Genomic DNA, 26741 nt, shown 5'->3' on the forward strand with positions numbered 1-26741 from the left:
TTTTGGTAGAGAAGATAATATACATGTGTTTGAAAAATTTATTGAATTCCAGTGATGTGTGCCAGGCACTGGGCTAGATGCTAGAGATTTAGTGGTTAAACAGGACAATTAAACAGTACAATAAAGCAAGAAGAATGTTGTGTTAGGGGAAATACAGGATGTAAAAAAGAATGTACCTATTCTGGGAGCCTAGTAAGGCTTCTAGGAAAGGGGGTGTTCAAGACCTGAAGGATGAGTAAGGATGAGCCAGATGAAGTGGGATAGAAGGACAGAATGCTCTCAAAGACAGGGAAATTCAAGGAATTGAAGTTCAGTGTGGTTGGCGTGTGTAGGGTACAGGGGGAGGTTGGAAGTTAGGGAACAGATCATGGAGAATCTTGTAAGCCATATAAAAGGAATTTCAACTTTTATTATAATAAGTTGTTGGGAAGCCATTAAAGAGATTTTTAGTCCTGGAGTGATGTGTTCAAATTTGCTTTTAGTTATGATTGCACTGGCTGCTCTAAGGAGAATGAATTGAAGGAGGTTGAGACTAGAGTTAGGGAGACAAGCCAGAGGCTTTTTCAGTAGTTGAGATGAGAGATGATAGTGGCTACTAGCTTTTGAAATGAGGACAAAGAGGATAGAGTTGAGAGATATTGAGAAGATAAGTGATATCTATGATTTAGAAATGGATTTAGGTGAAGGTAGTGAGAGAGTAGTTAAGACTAGTGCCCAGGATTCTGTCTTCGGTAATTGGATGAATGGTGGGACTGTTTATTGAGATAGGAACACTGGAGAAAATAATTTTTGAGGGGAGGATTATAAGTTTGGATATTCTTTTTTATTACTATTATTTTTTAAAATTTTGGCCATGCCATGTGGCACACGGGATCTTATTCGTTCCTGACCAGGGATCAGACCCACACTCCCTGCAATGGAAGCATGGAGTCTTAACCACTGGACCACCAGGGAAGTCCCAAGTTTGGATATTCTTGACTTAGCAGTATCTATGGACATCAAGTATAACTGACTTTTAAATAGGTAGTTGGATATACAGGTCTGAGGCCTGGGAGAAAAGCCTGGATTGTGAAAGGTACTTAGGAATCATCATTATATAAATCAGTGGATTTTAAACTTGTAAGTGCTATGCTGCACCCCCATCCCCCGCCCCCCAAATTGAGAATAAGGTGAGGCTTAGGACCATTGAAGTCTCTATCCACAAGGCCAGGACCATAGTCCTGGAAGGAAAACAAGAAGAGTCTTGGTGTCAAGGAAGCTGAGGGGACAAAAGTATTTTGAAGAAAAGAGTGTGGTCAAGTGTTGCAGGAAGGTATCAGCAAGGTAGAAACTTTAGAGGCCAGCATTTAATTTAGCCGTTTTGTTGGTTAGCAAGGTGGAAGTCAAATTTCAGTGGGACAAATGATGAGAGGTAAGGAAATGGAGACAACTTATTTAAAGAAATTTGTTTATGAAAAAAATTAATTAAAAAATAAATTTGTTAGGGCTTCCCCGGTGGCACAGTGGTTGAGAATCCACCTGCCAATGCAGGGGACACAGGTTTGAGCCGTGGTCCGGGAAGATCCCACATGCCGCGGAGCAACTAAGCCCATGAGCCACAACTACTGAGCTCGAGTGCTGTAACTACTGAAGCCGCCCGCATGCCTAGAGCCCGTGCTCCACAATAAGAGAAGCCCCCACAATAGGAGAAGCCACCACAATGAGAAGCCTGCGCGCCACAACGAAGAGTAGCCCCCGCTCACCACAATTAGAGAAAGCCCGTGCACAGCAATGAAGACCCAACACAGCCAAAAAAATAAATAAATAAAATAAAAATAAGTAAATTTGTTTATGAAGGGGAGGACCAAGGGTGGCAGATCCAGGAAAAGAGGTAGCAAGGGAGAATTTGTTGTTGCTTTTGTGTTTTGTTTTTAAGATGGAATAGGTATGCCTTTGTTTTAAAATACTGCAGGAAAGGAGCCACTGGAGGAGAAGAGTGAAGGTACATAGGGAACAGAAGAGAGAACAAGATGGGTGGGTGTACCTGTGCATAACGTCCACGTGTGTGCACACGTGCCCTCACTCTTACTTGTAAGCAGGCACTTCTTAGGCTCACACTAGTGACTGCTGATAATCCACCACTAATGCATTTCCATATAGTAGCATGGAAATTATCACCTGTAACTCAGCTGAGGTTACAGAGAGAGCCTTGCTATCCTAGGGAAGAAAATCATAGACATGTCGTATTTCAATACTGGGCAGATTGAATCCTCAAAATGGCCTTGGAGGGAGGCATATCTGTATGCATTGATGTGTTAAGAGGAAAAAAACAGCACTGTGTAGAAAGGACTATCATTTTTGTTAGAGAAAGAGAAAGGAAAACAGGTGGTGATTGGAGATGTATGTGTTTGCTATATGGTTATATGCATAGACTATCTGTGAAAGAATACCCAAGAAACTTGGTAACAAGTTGTTTCTATGGAGAGGGACTGAGGGTTGGAGTTGAAGGCAAGCTTACCACATGAAGGAGTACAGAATAAAAGTATGATTTTTTTTTTTTACCATGTACATATTTATTGTATTTAAAAAAAAAATAAGAATATCCAGAAGTAGTAGCACTGTCCATCCACACTGTAAAGATAAAGTAGTAGGGGCAAGTGAAGCGTAAGCCACTCAGCCGAATTGTTAAAGCAAGTCAGCGGGAGATGGTTTGAGGACCTAGTTATTCTGACTTTGAGTCTGCCTTTCTCTGGGAGCATGGGAGGTGATGATTCTCACCACCCAATAATAGGTTTGTAACTTTACCTCAAAATAAATAAAGTTATATAAAAAGATTAAAAAATACTAGGTTTGGTGTTATGTTGTGTATTTCTCTTTTTTCCTCTGTTAAATTACCAACAGAAGGGTGGGAAGAATACAATTGGCAATGATGTACCTTCTCCTCAGGGAAGAAAATTCATTGGGAACCTTTAAAGGATTCTGTCTCTTTTTATTCCCCCTTCAGAAGAGGAATGTTTATCATTGCAACAAATGCCGGCTGCAGTTTCTCTTTGCCAAGGACAAAATTGAACACAAGCTTCAGCACCATAAAACCTTCCGTAAACCCAAGCAGCTGGAAGGTTTGAAACCAGGCACCAAGGTAAAGGGTTTGTTGACATTCCCTTTACAGATCCAAGAAGGGGAGGAATAGAGATTTTCCGCGTTCTGAGGTTTAACGTGGGTAGTGTCTAATTATCCCTTCCCTTGACTCACAGGTGACAATCCGGGCTTCCCGAGGGCAGCCACGCACTGTTCCTGTACCCTCCAGTGATGTCCCTCCCAGCACCTTGCAGGAGGCAGCACCACTGGCCTCCTCAGCGGACCCTCTGCCCGTCTTCCTTTATCCCCCTGTCCAGCGCAACGTCCAGAAGAGAGCTGTTAGGAAAATGTCAGTGCCTTCTTCTGGAGGCTGGGGGCCGGGTGGGCACAGTTATTCCTGATAGCTAGTGTAATCTGGTAGCCTTTTAGGCAGTATCTGTTGTCTAAATCGCCTACAATTTAGGAACCCCTGAGGCAGTAATAAGAATTTTCCTTGTTTCTTGACAGGAGTGTCATGGGCCGGCAGACATGTCTGGAGTGCAGCTTTGAGATCCCAGATTTCCCTAACCATTTCCCTACTTATGTTCACTGCTCTCTATGTCGCTATAGTACCTGCTGTTCTCGAGCTTATGCCAACCACATGATCAAGTAAGTCAGGATTAAACCAATGTTCCTATCTGGGATTTCAGGTTCTCCAGAACTCAGTGCATTCCCTCCCCTGCTTCTGGGGTTTCCTTCTTCAACTTTTAGAGCTGTTTGCCCACCTGTCCTAGCAGGTAAGAGGCCAGACCCGGCTCCATTTGGCTTTGATGGTCTGTACTCTGATTTTGTAGGACCTTGCTACCCAAAATGTGGTCCAAGGACCAGCAGCACTCATTTGGAGCTTCTTAGAAATGTAGCATCTGACCTTGGTCACCACCACGCCACCCCCAACCAGAATGTGCCTTTTAATAGATTTCCCCCCACCCCCATGATTCGTTTGCATATTAATAGGAAATATTAATGTGATAGGAAAACAGGCTTGGGTTGAGGTTAGGATTGAGTGAAGAGGCATTTCTTTTGCTGGGGCATTGTCAGTCGCTGGTGATCTCTAGTTTAGCAAGCAGAACCACGTAACTCATACCACTTTTTGTTTGTCTTCCTCAGCAATCATGTTCCACGGAAGAGCCCCAAGTATTTGGCTTTGTTTAAAAATTCTGTGAGGTAACAAAAAACTTATTGATGGTCTGTTAATTTTTCAAGTTTTTACATTAAATCCCTTTTAATATTTTGGGGGGTGGATATATGAATTAATTTGACAGAGAGGAGAAAGGAGGGACACTCTTTTTCTTTATTAAGCCTCAAAGCTTAACTCTTTCTAGTGTCACTGCTACATTTGTCTTATATACTCTTGACTCTCTTTCTTAGTGGAATCAAGCTGGCCTGCACTTCATGTACCTTTGTTACTTCTGTTGGAGATGCCATGGCTAAGCATTTGGTATTCAACCCCTCTCACAGATCCAGTAGCATCCTGCCACGGGGTAAGTAGGAGAGATGGGGATTAGGGAAAAAAGCTAAGGATACAGGTCATACCATGAGTCTGGTGCATCTCTACCTGGCCTGACCCATTCACTGTTTAGATACACTTCACCAAATTGGAAGCATTCTAACCTGAAATTTATATAAGACTGGGAAGGCAGTAGGTTTGCTTTTTTGGTTGAAATCTAAAGAACTCTTCGGAGGGTTTGTTTCTTCACTGAGCTAACATTTTTTTATTGTCTTTATTTCCCATAGGACTCACATGGATATCTCACTCAAGGTAACAGAAACTCGCTTGATGGTTTAATTTCTATTTTATAGTATGTTTGGTCTTTATTATTACTACTACTACTATTATTATTTCATTTTTCTAGTTTAACTGAGCTTTTTCCTCCTCTCGTTGCTAACCTTTTAGGCATGGCCAGACTCGTGACCGAGTGCACGACCGGAACTTGAAGAATTTGTACCCTCCTCCTTCCTTCCCCTCTATTAAAGCTGCCACTGTGAAATCTGCGGGGGCCACCCCAGCTGAGCCTGAAGAGCTACCAGCTCCCATGGCCCAGGCACTCCCGTCACCAGCCTCAACTGCAACCCCACCACCAACCCCCACTCATCCCCAGCCTTTAGCCCTTCCACCCTTGGCTACGGAGGGGGCGGAATGTCTGAATGTCGATGACCAGGATGAAGGGAGCCCAGTCACCCAGGAGCCTGAGCCAGCATCAGGGGGTGGTAGTAGCAGTGTGATTGGCAAGAAGGAGCAGCTTTCTGTGAAGAAGCTTCGAGTGGTACTGTTTGCCCTGTGCTGCAATACAGAACAGGCAGCTGAACACTTCCGAAACCCCCAACGACGCATCCGGCGTTGGCTTCGGCGCTTCCAGGCCTCACAGGGGGAGAATCTGGAGGGCAAATATCTGAGCTTAGAGGCAGAAGAGAAACTGGCTGAGTGGGTGCTGACCCAACGAGAGCAACAGCTACCTGTAAATGAGGAGACCTTGTTCCAGAAGGCCACCAAAATAGGACGTTCTTTGGAGGGGGGGTTTAAGATCTCTTATGAGTGGGCTGTGCGTTTCATGCTGCGGCACCACCTGACTCCCCACGCTCGGCGAGCTGTGGCCCACACTCTACCTAAGGATGTGGCAGAGAATGCAGGACTCTTCATTGAATTTGTACAACGGCAGATTCACAACCAGGACTTACCCTTGTCTATGATTGTGGCTATTGATGAGATCTCCTTGTTCCTGGATACGGAGGTACTGAGCAGTGACGACCGAAAGGAAAATGCCCTGCAGACAGTGGGCACAGGGGAGCCTTGGTGTGATGTGGTGCTGGCCATTCTGGCAGATGGCACTGTCCTCCCTACCCTGGTTTTCTACCGAGGACAGATGGATCAGCCTGCTAATGTGCCAGACTCTATCTTGCTAGAGGCGAAGGAGAGTGGCTACAGTGACGACGAGATCATGGAGCTGTGGTCAACCCGAGTGTGGCAGAAGCACACAGCTTGCCAGCGCAGCAAAGGCATGCTTGTGATGGACTGTCATCGCACTCACCTGTCAGAAGAGGTGCTGGCCATGCTTAGTGCCTCTAGCACTTTGCCTGCAGTTGTCCCAGCAGGCTGTAGCTCCAAAATCCAGCCATTAGATGTATGCATCAAACGAACTGTCAAGAACTTCCTGCACAAAAAGTGGAAGGAGCAGGCTCGGGAAATGGCAGACAGTGCGTGTGATTCTGATGTCCTGCTTCAGCTGCTGCTGGTCTGGCTGGCTGAGGTGCTTGGTGTCATTGGGGACTGTCCAGAGCTAGTTCAGCGGTCCTTCCTTGTGGCCAGCGTTCTGCCTGGCCCTGATGGCAACATTAACTCACCTACAAGAAATGCTGACATGCAGGAGGAGCTAATTGCCTCCCTAGAGGAGCAACTGAAGCTGAGTGGGGAACAGTCTGAGGAGGCCTCAGCTTCCACTCCCCGACCCAGGTCATCTCCTGAAGAGACAGTTGAGCCTGAAAGCCTTCACCAGCTCTTTGAGGGTGAAAGTGAGACCGAGTCCTTCTATGGCTTTGAAGAAGCTGACCTAGATCTGATGGAGATTTAAGTGTTGGGGTCATGAGGGGGTGTGGAGTGGGGGTGGGAAAGTGTTAGGGAGGGTAGAGGTAAAGGGGGGTATACCAGGTGGGGGTATTTGGGTTATATTTTTTAATTTTATGCCACCACTCCCCCCTGATGTTGACTTATACATCCTTGTGGATTTGTGGATTATTAGGAAAACCGATAGTGATCACGTCTGAGCCGATGAGCTGGTCCTGGCCCCGTTGGTCATTCACTTCTGCTAAAAACAGGTTTTTGTGACTTTTTTTTAAATTTAAATCACTGTGCTTGGTATTTTTCTGACAAAATCAAGAAAAAGGAAAAAAAAAAATCTTTCGTGGGCGAATGTTAAATCTTTTGTTTCCCCTTTTACCTCAACTGTATCATAGTACATCTGGGTTTTGTTTGTTTTACTGTGTGGCCAGTGTCTTTGGGCATGATGCTATCCAACCATTGTCAATGTGAGAACATTTCTGAAGATGGGAAAGACAAAAATTGTAGCTCACAAACTGGTTTATTATATATATATATGGATAAAAAAGTTTTTTCATTGTGGTCTTAACACTTTTATATAAAAATGAAAATGGAAAAAAAAATCCCACTGAACTCTCTCTTCCTTCTCCTTTCTTTCCTTCCCTCTCCAGAGATGTTGGTTTCTACAGCAACTCTTAAATATAAAATTGTGGCTTTAAAAATGCATGAAACCACCTTTAATCGTCCAGAATGATGAGTAGATTTTTTCCCTCACCACCCTCCCTCCGACAAAAACACAACAAAACCAATATTCTTTGCACCTGTGATCCTTGACCCCCTTCCCCATTCTCACACCGTCACTGTGGACAAAGGATCATACATGGGTCATTAGCAAGCAAGAGGTACTGAGGTGATCACACAGAACCTTAGGGTGGAAGCCATTCCCAGTGTATGGGTCTTCATCCTGCAATCCATGGGGGCAGTCCCTGCTTTGTTGAACTTCCTCCTGTTAAGTGGACAGCATACCTGTTCAAGGGATCACATGTCCGCCAGCCAGCAGCTAATTGTGCAAGAAGTTGTATTGAACTTTAAAAAGACCACTTGTTGAAATTCTGCTTACCCTGTGGCTTTCCCCTATTTCTCTTAATGCTTAGAGAAGAATCTGATATGAAGAAGAAACACATAGGGGTGTGCACAAAGAAAAAGACATGAATCTTTATTTTTCACTGCCAGCTTCAAGGAAAGAAAATTTTTTCTACAATTTGCATGAGGGATTTTTTTTTTAATTGTATGTACTCAATGGCTATAAACTGAAACGTACTGTAACACACAGAGAAAAGGAGCAAAAATCCAGGTCCACCTTTCCCACAACTATACTATACTTCTGTCCATCCTGAGGCTTTCTGCAACGTTTCCCTCCTGTGAGCCAAGGAGGCAACCTGCACAGGCTTGTAAATGGTTCATCTTTAAAATGTACATAAGTGGAACATTTTAAAAAAATGAGGGGAAATGGATTTATAAACAATGTGGTTTTTTTCTAGGTGACCCTATTTGAGCAGGCTTTCAGAGACTGGGAGATGCTCAAGATGTGATGGGCCTGGTGGTACAGGTGTGACATTTGTTACCACCTGTTTCTCCTCATCTGTTTTTTTTGTTTTTTAACTCCCAGCACACTATAATATAGTGAACTGGAGTATTCCCCTCCATAAACAGCTTGGCCAGCTTTGTGAACCCATGGCATCTGAAAACTGAACTGAGGATCCACCTGGGCTTCTCTTCCCCAGCTTTTTGCCTGATGCCATTTTGACAGAATATGGACTTTTGAGTCAAAACTTTGCCTTTCAGAAAGTTCAAGAACTATGGTCAACGCTATCTGCAGTGACTTAATCCTTCTCTTTGGTAGTCTCCGCAGCAGCCCCAGATTTAGCAGAGCTGGGTTCCTGGCCTCTGCACACTGTATGACTTTCTCAATGGGTAATTTTTTTAAGGCCATAATACCAACAGTGGATCAGCTGGGTTTTGGCCAGGAAGTTACCTTTGTGGATTCTGCCCGCATGGCTTCGTAGTATAGGAAGTTTTTTTTGTTTTGTTTTTTATAATTCAGTTTAATCAATAAACAAGTATTTATTGACTACTTTGTGTTGAGACTGAATGTGTGGAAGATTCAAATTGAAAGCTGACAGTTTTCTTTGGCTTGAATTTACTAGTTGTAATCATGGGTAATACAAGTGGAGGGGTTTTAATTTCTCTCTCAGCACTCACCTCACTGAATTTCTATACAGGCATACCTTGGAGATACTGTGGGTTGGGCTCCAGACCACTGCAGTGAAGCAACTATCATAGCAAAGCGAGTCACAGTCTTTTTGGTTTTCCAGTGCATGTAAGTTTATACTATAGTATATTAAATGTGCAATAACACTATGTATGTCTAAAAAATGATATACCTTAATTTTAAAATACTTTATTGCCAAAAATGCTGACCACCCTGAGCCTTCAGCAAGTTGTTATCTTTTTTGCAGTAGTAATGTCAAAGATCACTGATCACCATATCAAATAAAATAATGAAAAAGTTTGAAATATTGCAAGAATCACCAAATGTGACATAGATACAGAGTAAGCAAATGCTACTGGAAAAATGGCACCAAGACTTTCTCAATGCAGGGTGGACACAGACCTTCAGTTTGTAAAACAACACTGCAGTATCTGCAAAGCATAAAAAACAAGATATGCCTGTAATAGTTTTGGGGTTTACTGCCTATACTAGTTTCTCAAGAAGAGGTTTAGAGAGGATATGCATCAGAATCACCCAGGGTGTTTTTTTAAATTCGGGTTTAACGCCATCCTGGTGATGGAACTGGCTAATAACCCCAACTGATTTGACTCACCACTACACCTAGGACTTAGTGAACACAATACTTGTAAGAGGTCTTCTGACAGTGCTAGAAATTAGTAGAAGACTTAGCTTAAATGTCGAAATTACTTAGTATTCCCCATGAAGGGTGAGGAGGTTGGACGGGTGTGGGATCAAGGCTGTTAGTTCCAGTTTGGGAGTAACCTTATACAGCTCTACGAGATGTTACATTTCCATCTTTGAAATGATGTTTTAACTAAAATCACATATAGAGCCAACATTAACCAGAAAGTCTGTATTTTAGACTAGTGCATGGGTGAAAACATTGAAGAAAAATGTTAAACACAAAAGCTAATTATGTTACCACACAAAGATTAAGTCTGACTTCTGTACAAAGCTGCCTTCCGTACAGACCCAGATGAAGACAGTAATGGGTCTTTGGTATTATCATGCAGACCATTCTATATATATGCTACCAGAACCAAGAACCAAAGGGTTCTCTGACCAGGGAGGGAGATGGCACACAGCAGTACTTAGCAGTTTCACTCTTGGTGTGACCTAGTCAAACAGTACAACCACTCAGCAAGTGTTTCAAAGGATTTATTTTACAAAAGAATAGTACCTTTGAACCAGCCAAGTTCAAAGTTAGAAGAAGGGTACAACTTCAGTTCTGGATAATGCCTCTGTATTTCATTCAAAGCCACTAAAAAGGAAGAGATCATAATAAAATGGTGAAGCCATAGAGTGAGGAATCAATTCGTAAAAGCAGCTCTATCCTCAGCCCAAACCCTTGCCACCCAGAGAATTTTTTGGTTGAGACCTCCAGAAAAACCAAGCTTACTGCAACCAAGGGATCTCCCAACTATCTCTTCTACTGTAATTTTAATTTCAATCACCTGATCATGTGGGCAATATCCCAGCTGGTCTCTGCAGACAGGGGTCCCTCTATTTCAACACCTTTTTCAGTTACAGTGGCGATTTGAAACTGAAAGAAAGCAGAGCTCTCAATGAAAATGCCAACCCTTATGTCAAAGGTCAAGTGGAGGGTCTTTCCCAAATGTGAAAACAGGAGACACAGAAATGGGGCACTCTGTGCTTCAAAGTTTAGAGACTCGGGGATTGCAAAGCCTGCCAATTAGCTCCACATCACTTATCATTCACACTTCTCACCCGGTTATAAGAACGGGCATCTCGATAGTACAGCACTCGCATGCAGCGTTCCACTAGCTCTTGGGCCTCAGTCTGGCTCAGCACCGGCTTCTTCTCCAGAACTTCTCGCAGCAGAGGCTAGGGATATGGGGGGTGCGGGGGGGGAACGTGGGAGATATCACGAGCTGAATACCAGGCGATTTGTCGCAAATCCACGGTGTGAAAAGAATCATAAATGAGTGAAAAGGCGACATTCCACCTACTGCCTCAGCAAAATGAACTCTGCTAACTTGTGCTAAGACCCACTTGAAGGGGAAATTCTAGGGTGTCCTCTCTTAGCACATGTATACTGACTCCCTCCAGGACATACCCCACCGTGTCATTATGGCCTCTGGACCAAAAAGAAAACCATCTGCCCAGCAGTACAGATCCTAGCCTGTTCCTCATGTCAGAATTTCAAGGGTAGAACAAGCAGACAACCACTAACCCCCCCTGCCTTCTGTCTTCTATCCCTCATCCCTCAATTGGCTACTTACCTGAGCCAAGTATGCACCATAACCGGTGGCCACCGAAGGGGCTTCATAGGCTACACCAAGCATGTCCACGTAACCCAGGAAGCTAACAGGACACAATAGGTCATCTTAGGTTTCTGTATCTAGGCTGTAGGAAGGGACCATGGGGTCTGAGGTAGAAGTGGGAGTCACTCAGGGGGAAGAGACAGACACTACACGGGCACTAGAGATTGGGTAGTCAAGGAAATGAGTTATTTGTATTCAAGTCAACCTCTCTCCATCAGCATAGCCTCCAATGACCATGGTGTTCCACAGGGGGTTCATCTTGGAGCGCCGGCTGTACGTAGCCCTGGTCAGCCATGAATGAATAGCTTTAGGGCTATAGCTGTGTCCATCTCCCAACAGCTCCTCATCGATCCTTAAAAACAATTGGTTGTGAAAAAAGGGAGAACGGAAGTCGGGGTTTCCATCCACCCCCAAAAGATGTTACCACAATCTTCCCTATTTAAACTAAAATAAACTACTTATTTGCAAACATTCTCAAATCTTCCACGCCAAGTCTCCCTGTCCTCTGCTGCAGCTTCAAGTTTCTCCACCCTAGAACTTCTTGAGGGGATAAAAAACAGTGGATTCCCCTCCCCACTTGGAAACTACTGCTATTCTCGAGATGACTTACACCATTTGGCCGAGAACTTGCTTCAAATATTGGAAATCAGCGTAGTCTCCGGAAGCACCCAGCATGGTGCTGTTGTTGACTCGCATAATGCGAGAGATGTTGCGGAAACGAGCCAAGGAGCCGTAGGAGCCCAGCATGTCTGCTGCAATCACCACTCCGCCCTCAAACTTGACGCCCAGGACCGAGGTCCCGGTCACCATGGGGTTCCTGGACAAAGAGGGTGGTCTGGAGAGGAGCGGCGCGGGGCGAGAGCCTGAGCCCGCTTCCCGCGTTGTGGGTTCCGCCTCTGACTTTCAACGGCTCCTTTCATTCTCCGGGACCCTCCTCCCCGAGCTCCCCCGCCGTTAGCGCGCCCCGGGGTGCCCCCCTCGCCTTCCCCGGCTCCCAGAACCTGCCGGCCGCACCAGGCCCCACGGTCCCTCCCCCTGCGCAGGCTAAGGCGCCGAGAGCTTACTGGGTGCGCGTAATCGGACCCCCGTAGAGCGCGGACGCCGGATCCACAGAGGAACCGGGAGTGGGCGGGATGCGGTAAAACTGCCCAGGGGCCGGTCCGCACCGCGACTCCAAAAGCGCTTCCATCTTAGTCACGGTAGCACGAGAAACGAAAGCGTTGGCGCCGACGGAAGCGGAAGTGATCCTTCAGTGCCACACCTTTCTTCTTCCTGCAAGCTACTTCCAGCTGCCATGTTGATAGGGTCAGAGCCGACCGTACCAGTGTCCCGGGTGGCGACCAAAACCCAGAGATGTGGAGGTGCCAGACGTCGTATCACATCGCGGTAGAGTCTGGACTAGAACAGTATTCTGACGCACAAAGTCAAGGAAGGGGTGGGTGGTGTGGGAGATGGGTATGGGTCGGGGGTGGATGGGAGGGCAGGGCACTTCAAGACGCTGACGCTGAGCGAGGAAGCAGAAATTCTCCTTTCCTTTTTGGATCCTTATGAAAAACAAAAACAAAAAACCCACACGAAACTAACAGTGAACCCAGGATCATGTGGCATATTCGACCCATTTTATAGATAAGAAACCGAGACTTGTGTAGTGATTTACCCGATTACACAGCAAGTAGTAGAAGATCTGAGTCTTCAAACTCAGAATTAAAATAGAAATCATACAGTTGCGCGTACCTTGGGGTGTATGATATCTCAGATGGATCACTCACTCTGTAGGACCTTGGACAAATCTCTGAAAGTTTCCTAATTGTCAAAGGCTCTTGCCTACCTCTTAAACATCAGAAAAATTCCATTGACTGTGGGAGTGTAACTAAATTACAGGCGTTCCCTTCTCAATGTGGTTCTGTAGCAAGGGCTGGAAGCAGTGTCTAGAATCAAACACTAAACCTAAAATCACTACTTTGCCACAACTCCCTTCACAACTAGATTTAAAATTTTTCACTCAGCAGGAAACCAAATCAGTTTTGTTTTTTAAAATTCCCTGAGTTAATTTGAACCAAAGCAATGCAAAAAATTTTAGCCTAATTGAAATAAAATATTTTATTAGGTCATGAAACCTTGGAAAGGGAAGGGTCAAGATCTTGTGTTAGAGGCACCCAAATGATGCTCTTTGTATCACCTTTGGGACTTGAAAACTAGGTAGTAGATTTTTTCTTCAAAGTAATAGCCACATTCTCGCAAACCCCATATTCCAGGTGACTCTTGGACCTCTCTGAGGCTTACCTGGACAAATAGCAGGTGTCGTTTGTGATGACGAAAGGCTTACTGGGATTCCTCCAAAACTGCTTGAATACTTCACTTTCATAGCTACCAGAGTCCTCTTCATATGAACTTTAAAGCAATTAGCCATCAATTAATTGGCTATATCCTTGTTTAGAAGTGGCCTGAGGTGGCTTGCTGGTTTCTGGTCTCACTCCTTTCAAGGTCCCTAGATTAAGGCTCTGGTAGGGCCAGTACCAGTTCCAGAGATCAGTCAGGTTGTCAAATCCCACAGAGTCTAAAAGAAGAAAAGTGAAAGGATCTAGAATCATTCAGCCTGAGAGTAGGATGACAGGGAAAGCAAACCACTAACATTTGATGTTGCAATATTCAGAGGAAGGTGACCAGCATGTCTTTTGTGCTAAGATGAAAACAAGACGTAAGTTAAGCTGAAGGGGAAACTTAAAGGGAAACTTATAGGAAGTTTCTTCTCTTTTTAAAGCATTTTTAAGTTTGCCCAGTTTTCTATGGTTGGCTATTACTTCGAGTTTAATTAGTATTTAGCTCTCACCAGTGTTTGAGCTTTTAAGTCAATAATCATCAGACTGGTTTTGTAACATGTCAGGGTATCTCTGGTTATGGGGAATGTCTTGAAATTCTCAGAAAAGAATAACACTAGACTAAATTGGAATTAATAATCACCATCATCACCACCTCACAAACATTTTCACTGCTCCATATTTTAGGAGAAGTGGTATTTGAAACTTCAACTCCAAAAGAGTTAAGGATCATTTCTTGACCTGCTCAGGGCCTGGCTCCAGGGGGCTGTAACAGAAAGATGAGAAAGAAAATGTGTCTAGCTTGTCCATGGCTGCACTACCCTGTGGGTATGCCCTGAGGATTTTTGTAATTTTACATCCTCTGTAATTCAGTTCTGCAATATCTCTCTTGCAGGATGTGTCACACTTGTCTAAAGACTGACTTGCTAAAGCAAAAGTTCCACAAAAGCAGAAACAGATTGTCTTTCAACAGTGTCCCTTGATGCACAGAAGATTCAGATTCAGATGTGGTCCTGTTTATCTTTTTTTGTTGCCCATACTTCTGATATCATATCCATACTTTTGATGTCATATCCAAGAAATCATTACCAAATGCAATGTTAAGAAGCGTTTCCACTATGTTTTCCTCTAAGAGTTTTGTACTTTTAGTCCTTATGTTTAGACCTCTTAGCCATTTTGAGTTAAATTTTGTCTATGGTGTAAGGTAAGGGTCTAACTTCATTCTTATACACGTAGGTATCCAGTTTTCTCAACATTGTTTGTTGAAAAGACTGTCTTTTCCTCATTGAATGGTCTTGGTGCCCTTGTTGAAATCATTGATCATATGTGAGGGTTTATTTCTGGGTTCTCTATTTTATTCCACATAGTCTATATGTCTGTCTTTATGACAGCACCACACTGTTTTGATTACTGTAGCTTTGTAGTAAGTTTTGAAATCAGACTGTACAAGACATTATTCTTCTTTTTCAAGATTGTTTTGGTAAAGATATCTTTAAATTTTATGGCATTTTTTTCCTTTTGGTATAGAATTCTAAGTTGACAGTTATTTTCTTTTGGAACTTTAAATATGTTATTTCATTTTCTTCTGGCTTCCATTGTTTTTGTTGAGAAGTCATCTGTTAGTCATACTGCTGTTTCTTTGAAGATAATGGGGCTTTTTTCTTCTGACTTCTTTTAAGATACCCAACAGTGTCTCTGATGTTCAACATCAGAGACACAACATGGCTAGGATATGCCTAGCGATGGTTTTATTTGTATCTGTCCTGCTTGGGTTTGCTGAGCTTCTTGAATCTGTGGTTTGATATCTTTCATCAGTTTTGGAAAATTCTCAGCCATTATCTCTTTAAATATTGCTTTTTCCCAATATTCTCTCCTCTTTTTTAAGATTCCAGTTAAACATGTGCTAGATATTTGAGCATGCCTCCTATGCTTCTTACTTTCTTTTTGTTTTCCATTCTATTTTATCTCTGTGTTTCAGTTTGGATGTTTTCTACTGACCTATCTTCCAGTTCTCTAATTCTGTGCCCAATCTGCTGTTAAACCCTTACATTTCAGATTTTGGCTTTTTGTTTGTTTTTCAGTTCTAGAATGTCCATTTGAGTTTTGGGGGTTTTTTTTGTGGTATGCGGGCCTCTCACTGTTGTGGCCTCTCCCGTTGTGGAGCACAGGCTCTGGACACGCAGGCTTAGCGGTCATGGCTCACAGGCCCAGCCGCTCCGCGGCATGTGGGATCTTCCTGGACCGGGGCACGAACCCATGTCTCCTGCATCAGCAGGTGGAATCTCAACCACTGTGCCACCAGGGAAGCCCCATTTGAGTTTTTTATAGATTCCAATTTTCTGTTTAAATTCATTTTCATTTATATGTCCATAATTTTTGCTATTTTCTTTAACATGTTAATCATTGTTATTTTTACATTCTTGTATGCTAATTTTAGTATCTGGATCATCTATTCTTTTTCTATTTTTTTTCTTTTCATTTTGGTCATATTGTTTTTTCTCTTTACAAGTCTCATGCTTTTTTACTGTTTGCCAGAAATTATGAATAACTACAGAAGGCTCCATATCATGTTCTCTTCCACCAGAGAGGGTTCTCACATTTTCCTATTAGGCAGATAGGGCGAGGGACTGATTCACCCCAATCCAGTCAAGGATTAGGCTGTCTCAGGGTTGGGTTGCTGTTTCAGTCTGGTTCATCCATATTCTTCAGGCATGTTCCTCACAATCTTTTGACTGAAAGCTGGGCAGGTATTCATCTCCTTAGCTCTGAAGTGCTGAAGAAGATTGAGCCAGCTCTGCAGGCTCCTGTTCCAGGGAGTCTCAAAATCTGGCAAATATCTTGAGGAGGAGACCAGTTGAGTAGTTGAGGCTCTTCTCCTTTCCCTGCCTCAGCAGGTCTTCACTTCCTAATCAATAATGCCAGACTGTGGGAGGTTCATTGTGCCTTTTAGAAGCTTTTAACCCAACTCTCCAGCCTCATGAACATTCCAGGAGTTCCGCAAATTTTCCATAGATAAAACTAGCCATCATTAGAGGCCCTTTAAAATTTTAACTCGTCACTCCAGCATTGCATGACCACCAAAGTCTTTGGTGATTTCTTTTCCCCAAGCAGAGGCATTCTGTCTAGGTTAGGCCTTATCTTCAGCCTGTTCTCAGCTCACTTCAGAAACATTCTCCTGTCTCTGGAATTTTACTTGATCTAGTCCTCATTCCTTTGACATCCCCTTGTTGCCTTTAAAAAACATGGTTTTTGTAGTTTTTCTAGCTTCTTATTGCAGGAGGAAGACTGACCTGCCATGACCTACAGCTTACCTGTATTGGTTTATTGGTGTATTGGTGTATTGGTTTCCTGTGGGTGCTATAGCAAATAACCACAATCTTAGTGGCTTAAAACAACAGAAATTTATTCTCTCACAATTCTAGAGGCCAGAATCTGAAAGCAAGGCAACATCAGGGCCACACTCCCTCTGGAGGGTCTGGAGGGGGATTCATTCCTTGCCTCTTCTAGCTTCTGGCATTATTTGGTGTTCTTTGGCATGTGGGTACATAACTCCAATCTCTCTCCATCTTCTTCTCACCTTCTCCTCTTGGTCAAATCCCCCTCTGCTTTTCTCTTACAAGGACACTTGTGGTTACATTTAGGGCCCACCCACGTAATGCATTATAGTCTCTTCATTTAAAGATCCTTAGTTTAATCACATCTGGAGGAGAAAAAAAAACCCTTTTTCCAAATAAAAACCTTTTTTCTTATTTTTCAAAAAAGGTAACATTCACAGGTTCCAGGGATTAGGCTGTGGATATATCTTGAGAAGCCATTATCAGCCTACCACATCTGGAATCAGAAGTCCATGATTTGTTTTTTTTACCTTTATAACTAAAAAATAAAACACACATATAGAAAATCACATAAAACAAATACATGACTTGAGTTACTTTAAGGCCAACACCCTTGAAACTACCATCTAAATCAAGAAATGGAACTTCTCCAGCTAGCCCAGTTCCAATCACAACTGTTTCCCTCTCCTAGAAAATAGCCACTATCCTGACTTTTATGATAATTATCCCCTTGGATTTCTTTATAGTTTCATCATCCAAGTGTGCTTCCCTGGACACTATACTTCAGATTTCCCATTTATTTGATTTTATATGTATTTTGAGTTTTTTAATCTACAGATTTCCTCCTCTAGCCCTTTCTTTTCATAACAGTGTATCTGTTAAAGACCCCAGGATGTTTGATCTGTATACCCTACTTTCTGCCCACAGTCTGGGTTTTGCTGATTGCATACTAATAGTTTAGTTCAACATGTTCCTCAGTCCTCTGCAGTTCCTGCACGTGGACAGCTCAATCCAGAGGTCTGTTCAGACTCAGGTTTGATGCCTTTGGCAAGACGGTAAGTGGTGGTGTGTTTTTTCACCAGGAGGCCCATTGTGTCTGGTTGTCTCTTTTTCTTGTGATGTTAGCAATTGCTTCTGTTCAGTTAATTCATTTGGTATTGCACAATAATGATATTCTAATTCTATAACTTCTTTTTCATTCATTAAGGTGAGTATTTCCATAAGGGGACACTTTTCTAATCTACTTTTTTGGTTACCCAGTGTTAAGCTCATATAAGAAAGGTCAGATAAATGCTTTATTCTTTCTCTTTAAAGACTTTTAAAATGATTTTGCCGCATCATTATCTAAATGTGACCAGTTAGCATTTTTTGTATTTTTATGAACTCATAGATTTAAACATTCATTCTGATGCTCAAATTATTCCAGATTTGGCCAGTGAGAGCCTTTTCAAACTGGCTTCTAACAGCATTGTAAATCAACTATACTCCAATAAAAATCAATTTTAAAGAAAACTGGCTTCTGGGTCCTTTTAACATGTCCCCATCATTATTTGAGCACATCGTTACTTTTTGGCAAAACAGGATGTTCCAGGCTCATACTTTCTCTGCACCAGCCCTGGAATCAGTCATTTCTCCAAAGGGCCTTGATTCCTTTTAGTGGAAACTGGTATTTATTCCTTTTTTTGGTTTTTTGTTTGTTTGTTTTTTTTTGGCCGAGCAGCTTGTGGGATTTTAGTTCCCCAACCAGGAATCGAACTCGGGCCCTTGGCAGTGAGAGCACAGAGTTCTAACTGCTGGACTGCCAGGGAATTCCTGAGACTGGTGTTTAGAAACCAAGATTTAGTCCCTAGGTGAGCTCATTACTGAGATATTGCTGTCCCCAGTACCTCTCAGTGGAGAGAGCTATGCACATACATTTACATCAATATTTATTTCTATATCTATCTATCTACTTATTAGTAGATAGTAGATAACTTATTAGTTATCTATCTATCTATCCACTGAAAACTACAAGTTTACACCAGTATCTCCAATTTCAATTCAACACTACTGGACATAACATATTCTAACTTTCTCCCTTTCCATATTTGTTATTCCCTTTTCTGAAAGTGAAAGTGAGAAACCTGGCTCCCATTATCCTCTCTATATATGTAAATCAATTCCCTTATGCATAACCAATCTCCCATCACTGCCACCAACTCCATCCCTTCGCCAATGCCCTCCTCACTCTGCTCCAGCTCCAACATCCTACTGCACCATCCCCTCATGAAGATTTTCTCTGTACCCGACTCAGGCTCCCATACCTTACTATGGACCATCTCTCCAAGTACACACCCCCTTTATCCTACTGTGGCTCCAACAACCTACATCAGGTCACTGTCACTGCCACCTCCCTGCTTAGACGTCTTCCTCACATCTCATGCTGGGCCACTGTGGCTCTGCACCATTTTCTGCTTCACACCTTTGCCTCCCTTGCTTGGTCCCACTTAATGGCTTTGGACTAAATTGTTCACAAAAGGAAGGGTTAGAGGAAAAGGAAAACATACAGATATATTTATTCTTAGTTCTACAAGTTATACATATATTTATATCTCTATCTATCTGTCTCTGGCTTACCACCAATCCTTATGTTGATGTTGCTCTAATCATTTTGTTTGTAAAGTTTTTTTCTAGATCCTTCAGGGAGGGCTCATGGAATCCACATTCTCTTAGTTATTGAATACTGGTAACAGTTGTGTGTGCCCTTCAAACTTCCAAGTCAATTTTTTAAAAATTTTATTTTATTATTATTTTTTAATACAGCAGGTTCTTATTAGTTATCTGTTTTATACATATTAGTGTATACATGTCAATCCCAATATCCCAATTCATCCCACCCCAACACCCCCACCACCCCTGGCTTTACCCCCTTGGTGTCCATACATTTGGTCTCTACATCTGTGTCTCCATTTCTGCCTTGCAAACCGGTTCATCTGTACCATTTTTTCTAGATTCCACATATATGCGTTAATATACGATATTTGTTTTTCTCTTTCTGACTTAACTTCAGTCTGTATGACAGTCTCTAGGTCCATCCATGTCTCTACAAAAGACCCAATTTCGTTCCTTTTTTGACTGAGTAACATTCCATTGTATATATGTACCACATCTCCTTTATCCATTCGTCTGTCGATGGGCATTTAGGTTGCTTCCATGACCTGGCTATTGTAAATAGTGCTGCAATGAACATTGGGGTGCATGTGTCTTTTTGAATTATGGTTTTCTCTGGGTACATACCCAGTAGTGGGATTGCTGGGTCATATGGTAATTCTATTTTTAGTTTTTTAAGGAACCTCCATAGTGGCTGTATCAATTTACATTCCCACCAACAGTGCAAGAGGATTCCCTTTTCTCCACACCCCAAGTCAATTTTGCTGGGTATAAAACCCTTAGCCTTGGGACTTCCCTGGCGGTCCAGTGGTTAAGACTCCACGCTTCCACTGCAGGGGGCACAGGTTCAATCCATGGTCAGGAGGTCCCTCATGCCTCGTGGTGTGGCCAAAAAACAAACCAAAAAAAACCCCTTAGCTTACATTTTTTTGCCTTAAGTATATCTTAGTTATGTTACCCTAATTTCTCTGACATAAATCGTTCCTGTCAAACAGTCTAATGACAATATAATTTTCCCCCTTTTCTAGGTCACTTGCTCTTTTTGCCTACATGATGAAATAATAATTTTTTCCTTAAAGTTCAATAATTTTACTAGAACAGGACTATGTTGGTCATTCTGAGTTCATAATCTTATATATGCAGTGTGTTATTTCAATATGTAGTGGTTTAATTTTTTTTCCTTGATTTTAGCTTTTAGTATGTATTCTCTATATCACTTCATTTATTTTCAACTTAAAAAAATTTTACATTCTATTTCTCTTAAGGCATTATTTATTATATTTACTTAGTCTTATATTCCTTTTAATTTAGTCTTCATTTCTGAAGAGATTTTTTTCCTTTCTTAAAAATATTTATTTTGGGCTGCGTCGTGTCTTAGTTGTGGTGTTCAGGCTCTTCATACGGCACACGGGCTTCTTGGGCTTCTATCTAGTTGTGGTGCACAGGCTCAGTAGTTGCAGCGTGCAGGCTTAGTTGCTCCACGGCATGTGGGATCTTAGTTACCCAACCAGAGATTGAACCCGCATCCCCTGCATTGGAAGGGGGATTCTAAACTACTGGACCACCAGGGAAGTCCCAGATTTTTTCATTTTTTCCAGTTCTTTCCCGAGTTTAGTCACCTAATAGCTGCATTTTCAAATTCTGACTTCTGTTGTTCTTTTATGTCTTACATTATTTCTACAGTATCTTTCAGCTCATTTTGAAATGGTGGATTACGGTCTGTTTTGCTTGTGGACATGACTGTCTGGCGTGCTTTCATTGTCAGTAGAGATGTTATTCTGCTTCTTATTCTCTTTATTTTTGTAATAACTGTGTGGTATTTGCCCTCGATCCTTTGACCCTCTTTTCTTTTGGAAACATTTGTTTTCCTGAACTTTTAGGAGGCAAGGTTCAGGATAGCTTTTCTAACTTCACAGAGCTCCCTCTGCTGTTCTTTTTGTGTAATTTTCAAAAACATGACCAGTTGCTCTCTCAAGATTTCCTAGCTTTGTTCTTCTTCTCTACTTTCATCCAGAGCTTCCTTCTCTTCGTGTGGCTCTGTTGTCCTGTTTTAATTAATTTTTATTCTACTTCCATCAGTTTCTCATCACTGTGGAACCCTGTTCTAGCAGGAGCCTTGCTGGTCAGTTGGAGAGTTCCTGGGATTTAGACTACTCCAGCCTCTTCAGACCTTACCATGGACTCCTTGCATGTGTCAGCTATTGGACTGGGCAAAGCCCTGCTCTGTTTGAACTGCTGTTTTCAAATTACCCTGTTGTCCTTTCCTGTGAATATCTGTTGGCTCTTTTGGGGTCTGCTGTTCTCAGGTGTGTCAGAGGCCCCGGTGTTTCGCTCTGCTCTCTCCCACACAAATGCTGACACCACGCCGGTCTTTTAACTGTTGGTGGTTTGTCCCCACTCGCTTGTTTTCGGATTCATGGGGATACCTTGTCATGTCATTTTGTAATTGTTGGCAATGCTGTTGATGGGATTTTGGCTTTGCTGTCTAGTTGTTCTGTTTTTATGAGAATTGGGTGAGATTCAAAAACTATGTAATCATCATTGTTCCAGAATCCTGTGCTTTGTTTTTATGATGTACAAATACAGAAAAGTGTACAGTAGAAAACAAACTCACCCGTTAGTGAATTTTAGTGTATGTAAATTATACATCAATAAAGTTGATTTTAGATGTTAAAAACAAAATTTAAGGGCTTCCCTGGTGGCGCAGTGGTTGAGAGTCTACCTTCCAATGCAGGGGACACGGGTTCATGCCCCGGTCCGGGAAGATCCCACATGCCACGGAGTGGCTGGGAGGAAATACATGGAAATACATCTACCAAATTGCTAACATTGTTTACCTGGGGCCAGTGGGATTGGAGAGGAGAGGGAGATTATTAATTTTGGAAAGACATATTTGTATCATTTGACATTTACTTTATCTTTGAAGAAAAAATATTTCCCTAAAATGAACTATTATTAAACTACCCTTTAACATTTTTTGTAAAGCTGATTTCATGGTGCCAAACTCTTTTAGCTTTTGCTTATCTGTAAAACTTGAGCTTGCCTTCAAATCTGAATGAAAGCCTTTGGGTAGTGTATTCCTGGTTGCAGGTTTTTTCCTTTTCATCACTTTAATTATATCATGCCCCTCCCTTCTGGCCTGCAGAGTTTTTGCTGAAAAGTCAACTGATAGCCTTATGGGATTTCCCTTGTATATAACTTGTTGTTTTTCCCTTGCTTTTTTAAAAAATTAATTTATTTATTATTTTTATTTTTTAAAATATATTTATTTGGGGGCTGCATTGGGTCTTCGTTGCTGCGCGCAGGCTTTCTCTAGCTGCGGCGAGCAGGAGCTACTCTTCATTGCAGTGTGCAGGCTTCTCATTGCTCTGGCTTCTCTGTTGCAGAGCACGGGCTATAGGCACGCGGGCTTCAGTAGTTGTGGCTCACAGGCTCTAGAGCACAAGCTCGGTAGTTGTGACGCACAGGCTTAGTTGCTCCACGGCATGTGGGATCTTCCCGGACCAGGGATCAAACCCATGTCCCCTGCATTGGCAGGCGGATTCTTAACCACTGCACCACCAGGGAAGTCCTCCCTTGCTGTTTTTAATATTCCTTCTTTATCTTTAATTTTGGCTATTTTAATTACAGTGTGTCTTGGTGTGGTCCTCTTTGGGTTGATCTTATTTGGGATTCTCTGTGCTTCCTGGACCTGGATGTCTGTTTCCTCTCCCAAGTTAGGGAAGTTTTCAGCTATTATGTCTTCAGGTATGTTCTCTGTACGTTTCTCTCTCTCTTCTCCTTCTGGGACTTTTATAATGTGAATGTTAGTATGCTTGATGTTTTCCCAGAGGTCTCTTAAACTGTCTTCATTTTTGAAAATTCTCTTTTCTTTTTTTCTGATCAGCTTGAATGATTTCCACTACTCTATCTTCCAGTTTGCTGATCTGTATCATTTAATCTACCATTGATTCCTTCTAGTGTTATTTTTTATTTCAGTTATTGTATTCTTCAGCTCTGTTTGGTTGTTCTTTATATTTTCTAACTCTTTGTTAAAAACTTCTAACTTCTCACTCTGTTCATCCATTCTTCTCCTGAGTTCTTTGAGAATCTTTATGAGTATTGCCTTAAACTCTTTATTGGTAGATTGCTTATCTCCACTTAACTTAGTTTTTCTTCTGGCGTTTCTTCTTATTCCTTCATTTGGAACACATTCCATTGTTGCCTCATTTTGCCTAACTTACTGTTTTTATTTCTATGTGTTTGGTAGGTTGTTTATGTTTCCCAATCTTGAAGAAGTGACCTTATGTAGGAAATCTCCTTTGGGGCCCAGCAGCACACTCCACTCTGGTCACCAGAGCTATATGCTTTAGGGTTGCTCTCTACATGTGCTGCGTGGGTCCTTCTGTTGTGTCTGGCTGACTACTTTGGGTGCATTGGTAGACATGGCTGGTCCCTGGTCTGGTTGGTTGCCAGGCCCTGCCTTGTGTGGAGGCTGCCAACTGCTGGTGGTTGGGGCTGGGTCCTGGCTGCAGCTGGCTACGTGGCCAGGGGAATCCCAGTCCTGGTGCCAGCCCACTAGTGGGTGGAGCCAGGTCCTGGTGTGATTGGCTACAGGCCCGGGGGTTTCAGAGCTAGTGTCAGACTGCTGATGGGCAGGATTGTAGCATGGAGGGAGGTTCAGGGACTGTTGTCGACCTGCTGGTGGGAAGGGCCAATTCCTGATGTGGCTGGCTGCAGGGTCTGGAGTGACCTGGAGCTGGTGATGGCCTGCTGGTGGGTGAGGCCAGGTCCCAGGGCTGGGTCTGATGGCTAACTGCAAGGGGCCCAGGGCTAATGCTGGTACACTAGTGGGAAGGTCTGGGTCCTGGGCCCCCTGGTATGTGGGGCCAGGTCCCCAGGCAGCTGGGGACTCAGGAGGTCCTAGCGCAACTAGCCTGCTGGTGAGTGGGACTGTGTCCTCATTCAGCTAACTGCTTGGCCTGGGACGTCCCAGGATAGGTGCCAACTGGCTGGTGGGCAGGGCCAGGGCCGGCACTAATAAGCTGGAGGGAAGATTCCAAAATGGTCCTTACCACCACCAGTGTCCTTGTGGTGGGATGCACTCCCAAAAACAGCTGCTGCCAACATCTGTGTCCCCAGGGTGAATTTCAGTTGCCTCCTGCCTCTCTGGGAGGCTCTCTGAGATCAGCAAGTGGGTCTGACCCTCTCAAATCACTGCTTCTGCCCTGGGTCTTGGAGTATGTTAGATTTTGTGTGTGCCCTTTAAGAGTGGGGTCTATTTCCTACATCCCTCTGGCTCTCCCAAAAGCAAGCCCTGCTGGTCTTCAAAGCCAAATGTTCTGGGGACTTGTCTTCCTGATGCAGGACCCCCTGGCCTGGGGAGTCCGACGTGGGGCCTGGACCCCTTGCTTCTTAGGGAAAACCTCTGCAATTATAATTATCCTCCTGTTTGTGGGTTGCTCACCCAGGGGTATGGGACTTGACTATACCCCCATCTCCACCTCTCTACCCCTCCTGTCTCTTTGTGGTTCCTTCCTTATATTTTTAGCTGTAGAAGATCTTTTCCGCTAGTCCTGAGGTCACTTTCATGGATAGTTGCTCTGTAAATGTTGCAGTTTTGATGTGCTTGTGGGAGGAGGTGAGCTCAGGGTCTTCGTACTCTGCCATCCTGGCCACATCCCTCATTGGGGTTCTTAAAGGAAAATAATCAGTTGAGAAGGATTGACATTTTTATATTAAATTTTCCCTTCTAGAAATACAGTTTACCTTTCCGTAGTCATTTCTTGATCTTTAAAGTAAGATTTCATCTTTTTCCTTATATAGACCATGGACTTTAAGTTTAATGCTTTTTACTAATTTTGTCAACATTAATTCACTATATCAATAAAATAAGAGAGAGAACCCATAAGATTGTATCAATAGATACTCCCAAAGTAGCACTGTGTCAAAATCAGCCGCCATTCCTAATAAAACTCTATGCAAAATAGGAATAGAAATAGAAATCGTAAACATAACAGTGTCTATTTGCCAAAAACCAGCAACAAACACATTAACTGCTGAAGTATTCAAATTAAGAACTAGACCAGGGGACTTCCCTGGCAGTCCAGTGGTTAAGATTCCACACTTCTACTGCAGGGGGCGCCGGTTTAATCCCTGGTCTGGGAACTAAGATCCCAAATGCTGCAGGGCGTGGCAAAAAAAAAAAAAAGAACTAAAGAGGGAAGTCTACTGTTAGCATAAATATTCAACGTTATTTTGAAGATTGTACCTGATTTATTTATTCATTCAACAAATGTTTATTGAGTGTTTGCTATGAACTGTTTTAGGCAAACCGTCTATAGAGTAGTGAATAAAATTCTTGCCTTTGTGGAGCTTATAGCTGAAGCAATGAGACAATAAAGTGGAAAGAGTGGCATAAATATTTGAAAAGAAGAGATAAAATTATTTATACTTTCAAATATGATTGTACTTCTAGAAATCCTAATCAATTAAAAACTATAAAAATTTATAAGAGAATTTAATAAAGTGACTGATAAAAATAAAGGTACACAAGCTTTTGAGAGTAGCAATGACCAGTGAAATAGACATGATTAAAATATCCCACTTATTGAAGTATTTTTTATTCATACTCATAGATTCACTATATTTAAGAGTCCTAAATTTAAAAGAGCAAGCAGATGTTCACAACACATGCTCTCCCCAAACCACCCGGCCTGACCCATCCCATTCAGAGCACCCCTCATGCTGTGAAAGCTCATCTCCTGGAATGATGAAAAGCCAACTGAAAAGCCAGAAGAAAAACCAACTATTTGCACATCCAGTTCTATTGCCTCTGTTCTTTGTGTTGGGGGGCCCATAGCTTGTGTATTAAAATAAGACTATGCAGACTATGACCTGCTGAATGAAGAGGCACAAGTCACCCACATAGGTTAACAGGTAGCTCCTTCAGCATCCGTGCTCACAGTTTGGGGAAGTAAAACCCTGGGGTCGTTTTGATTGAAGGCACGGTCTCAGTCCACTCACACAAAGGGAGTCGCAAGACATTACTTACAGTTCCCAGAAACGGGCGGGCGGGGGGACAGGGGCATGCACAATGAACCAGGGAAAGGTCATTTCTCTGTCCCACATCACAAACAAGCAAGACATAGAGAGCAAGGTAGCAAGCAAGGGGCAGAGGTCACCAACTTTGTGGGCCTCAACTCTAAGGGGTTATTTTAAAAGATTCCCACCAACTAGAGTAATGAAAATAAA

General features: G+C 42.8%; 2 protein-coding genes across 4 annotated transcripts in view; one reads left to right on the forward strand and one right to left on the reverse strand.

Moving 5' to 3' along the window:
* POGZ (pogo transposable element derived with ZNF domain) overlaps nt 1-8974 on the forward strand; it is a 48506-nt gene extending 39532 nt beyond the window's left edge. The window contains exons 13-19 of one of the 3 annotated variants that reach the window (XM_029227900.1): nt 2984-3118; nt 3234-3406; nt 3565-3705; nt 4204-4260; nt 4465-4577; nt 4831-4855; nt 4991-8761. In XM_029227900.1, the coding sequence (XP_029083733.1) occupies nt 2984-3118; nt 3234-3406; nt 3565-3705; nt 4204-4260; nt 4465-4577; nt 4831-4855; nt 4991-6662 (2316 nt within the window). In that variant the 3' untranslated portion in view covers nt 6663-8761. Of the gene's footprint in view, nt 1-2983; nt 3119-3233; nt 3407-3564; nt 3706-4203; nt 4261-4464; nt 4578-4830; nt 4856-4990 lie in introns of all 3 variants that reach the window. The other 2 variants (XM_029227901.1, XM_029227902.1) reach the window with 2 other exon arrangements.
* Nucleotides 8975-10058: 1084 nt separating this feature from the next.
* On the reverse strand, nt 10059-12431 carry PSMB4 (proteasome subunit beta 4). Its single transcript, XM_029231174.1, has 7 exons — nt 12271-12431; nt 11817-12023; nt 11412-11558; nt 11165-11246; nt 10650-10766; nt 10376-10464; nt 10059-10182 (listed from the first exon to the last, which is right to left on the reverse strand). The coding sequence occupies exons 1-7, from the start codon at nt 12393-12395 to the stop codon at nt 10170-10172; spliced, it is 780 nt and encodes a 259-aa protein (XP_029087007.1). The 5' UTR covers nt 12396-12431; the 3' UTR covers nt 10059-10169.
* Between the last annotated feature and the right edge of the window lie 14310 nt (nt 12432-26741).

The sequence above is a fragment of the Monodon monoceros genome, unplaced genomic scaffold (assembly GCF_005190385.1).
Source record: "Monodon monoceros isolate NGI ecotype Baffin Bay Population unplaced genomic scaffold, NGI_Narwhal_1 Super_Scaffold_18, whole genome shotgun sequence".
NCBI lineage: Eukaryota > Metazoa > Chordata > Mammalia > Artiodactyla > Monodontidae > Monodon > Monodon monoceros.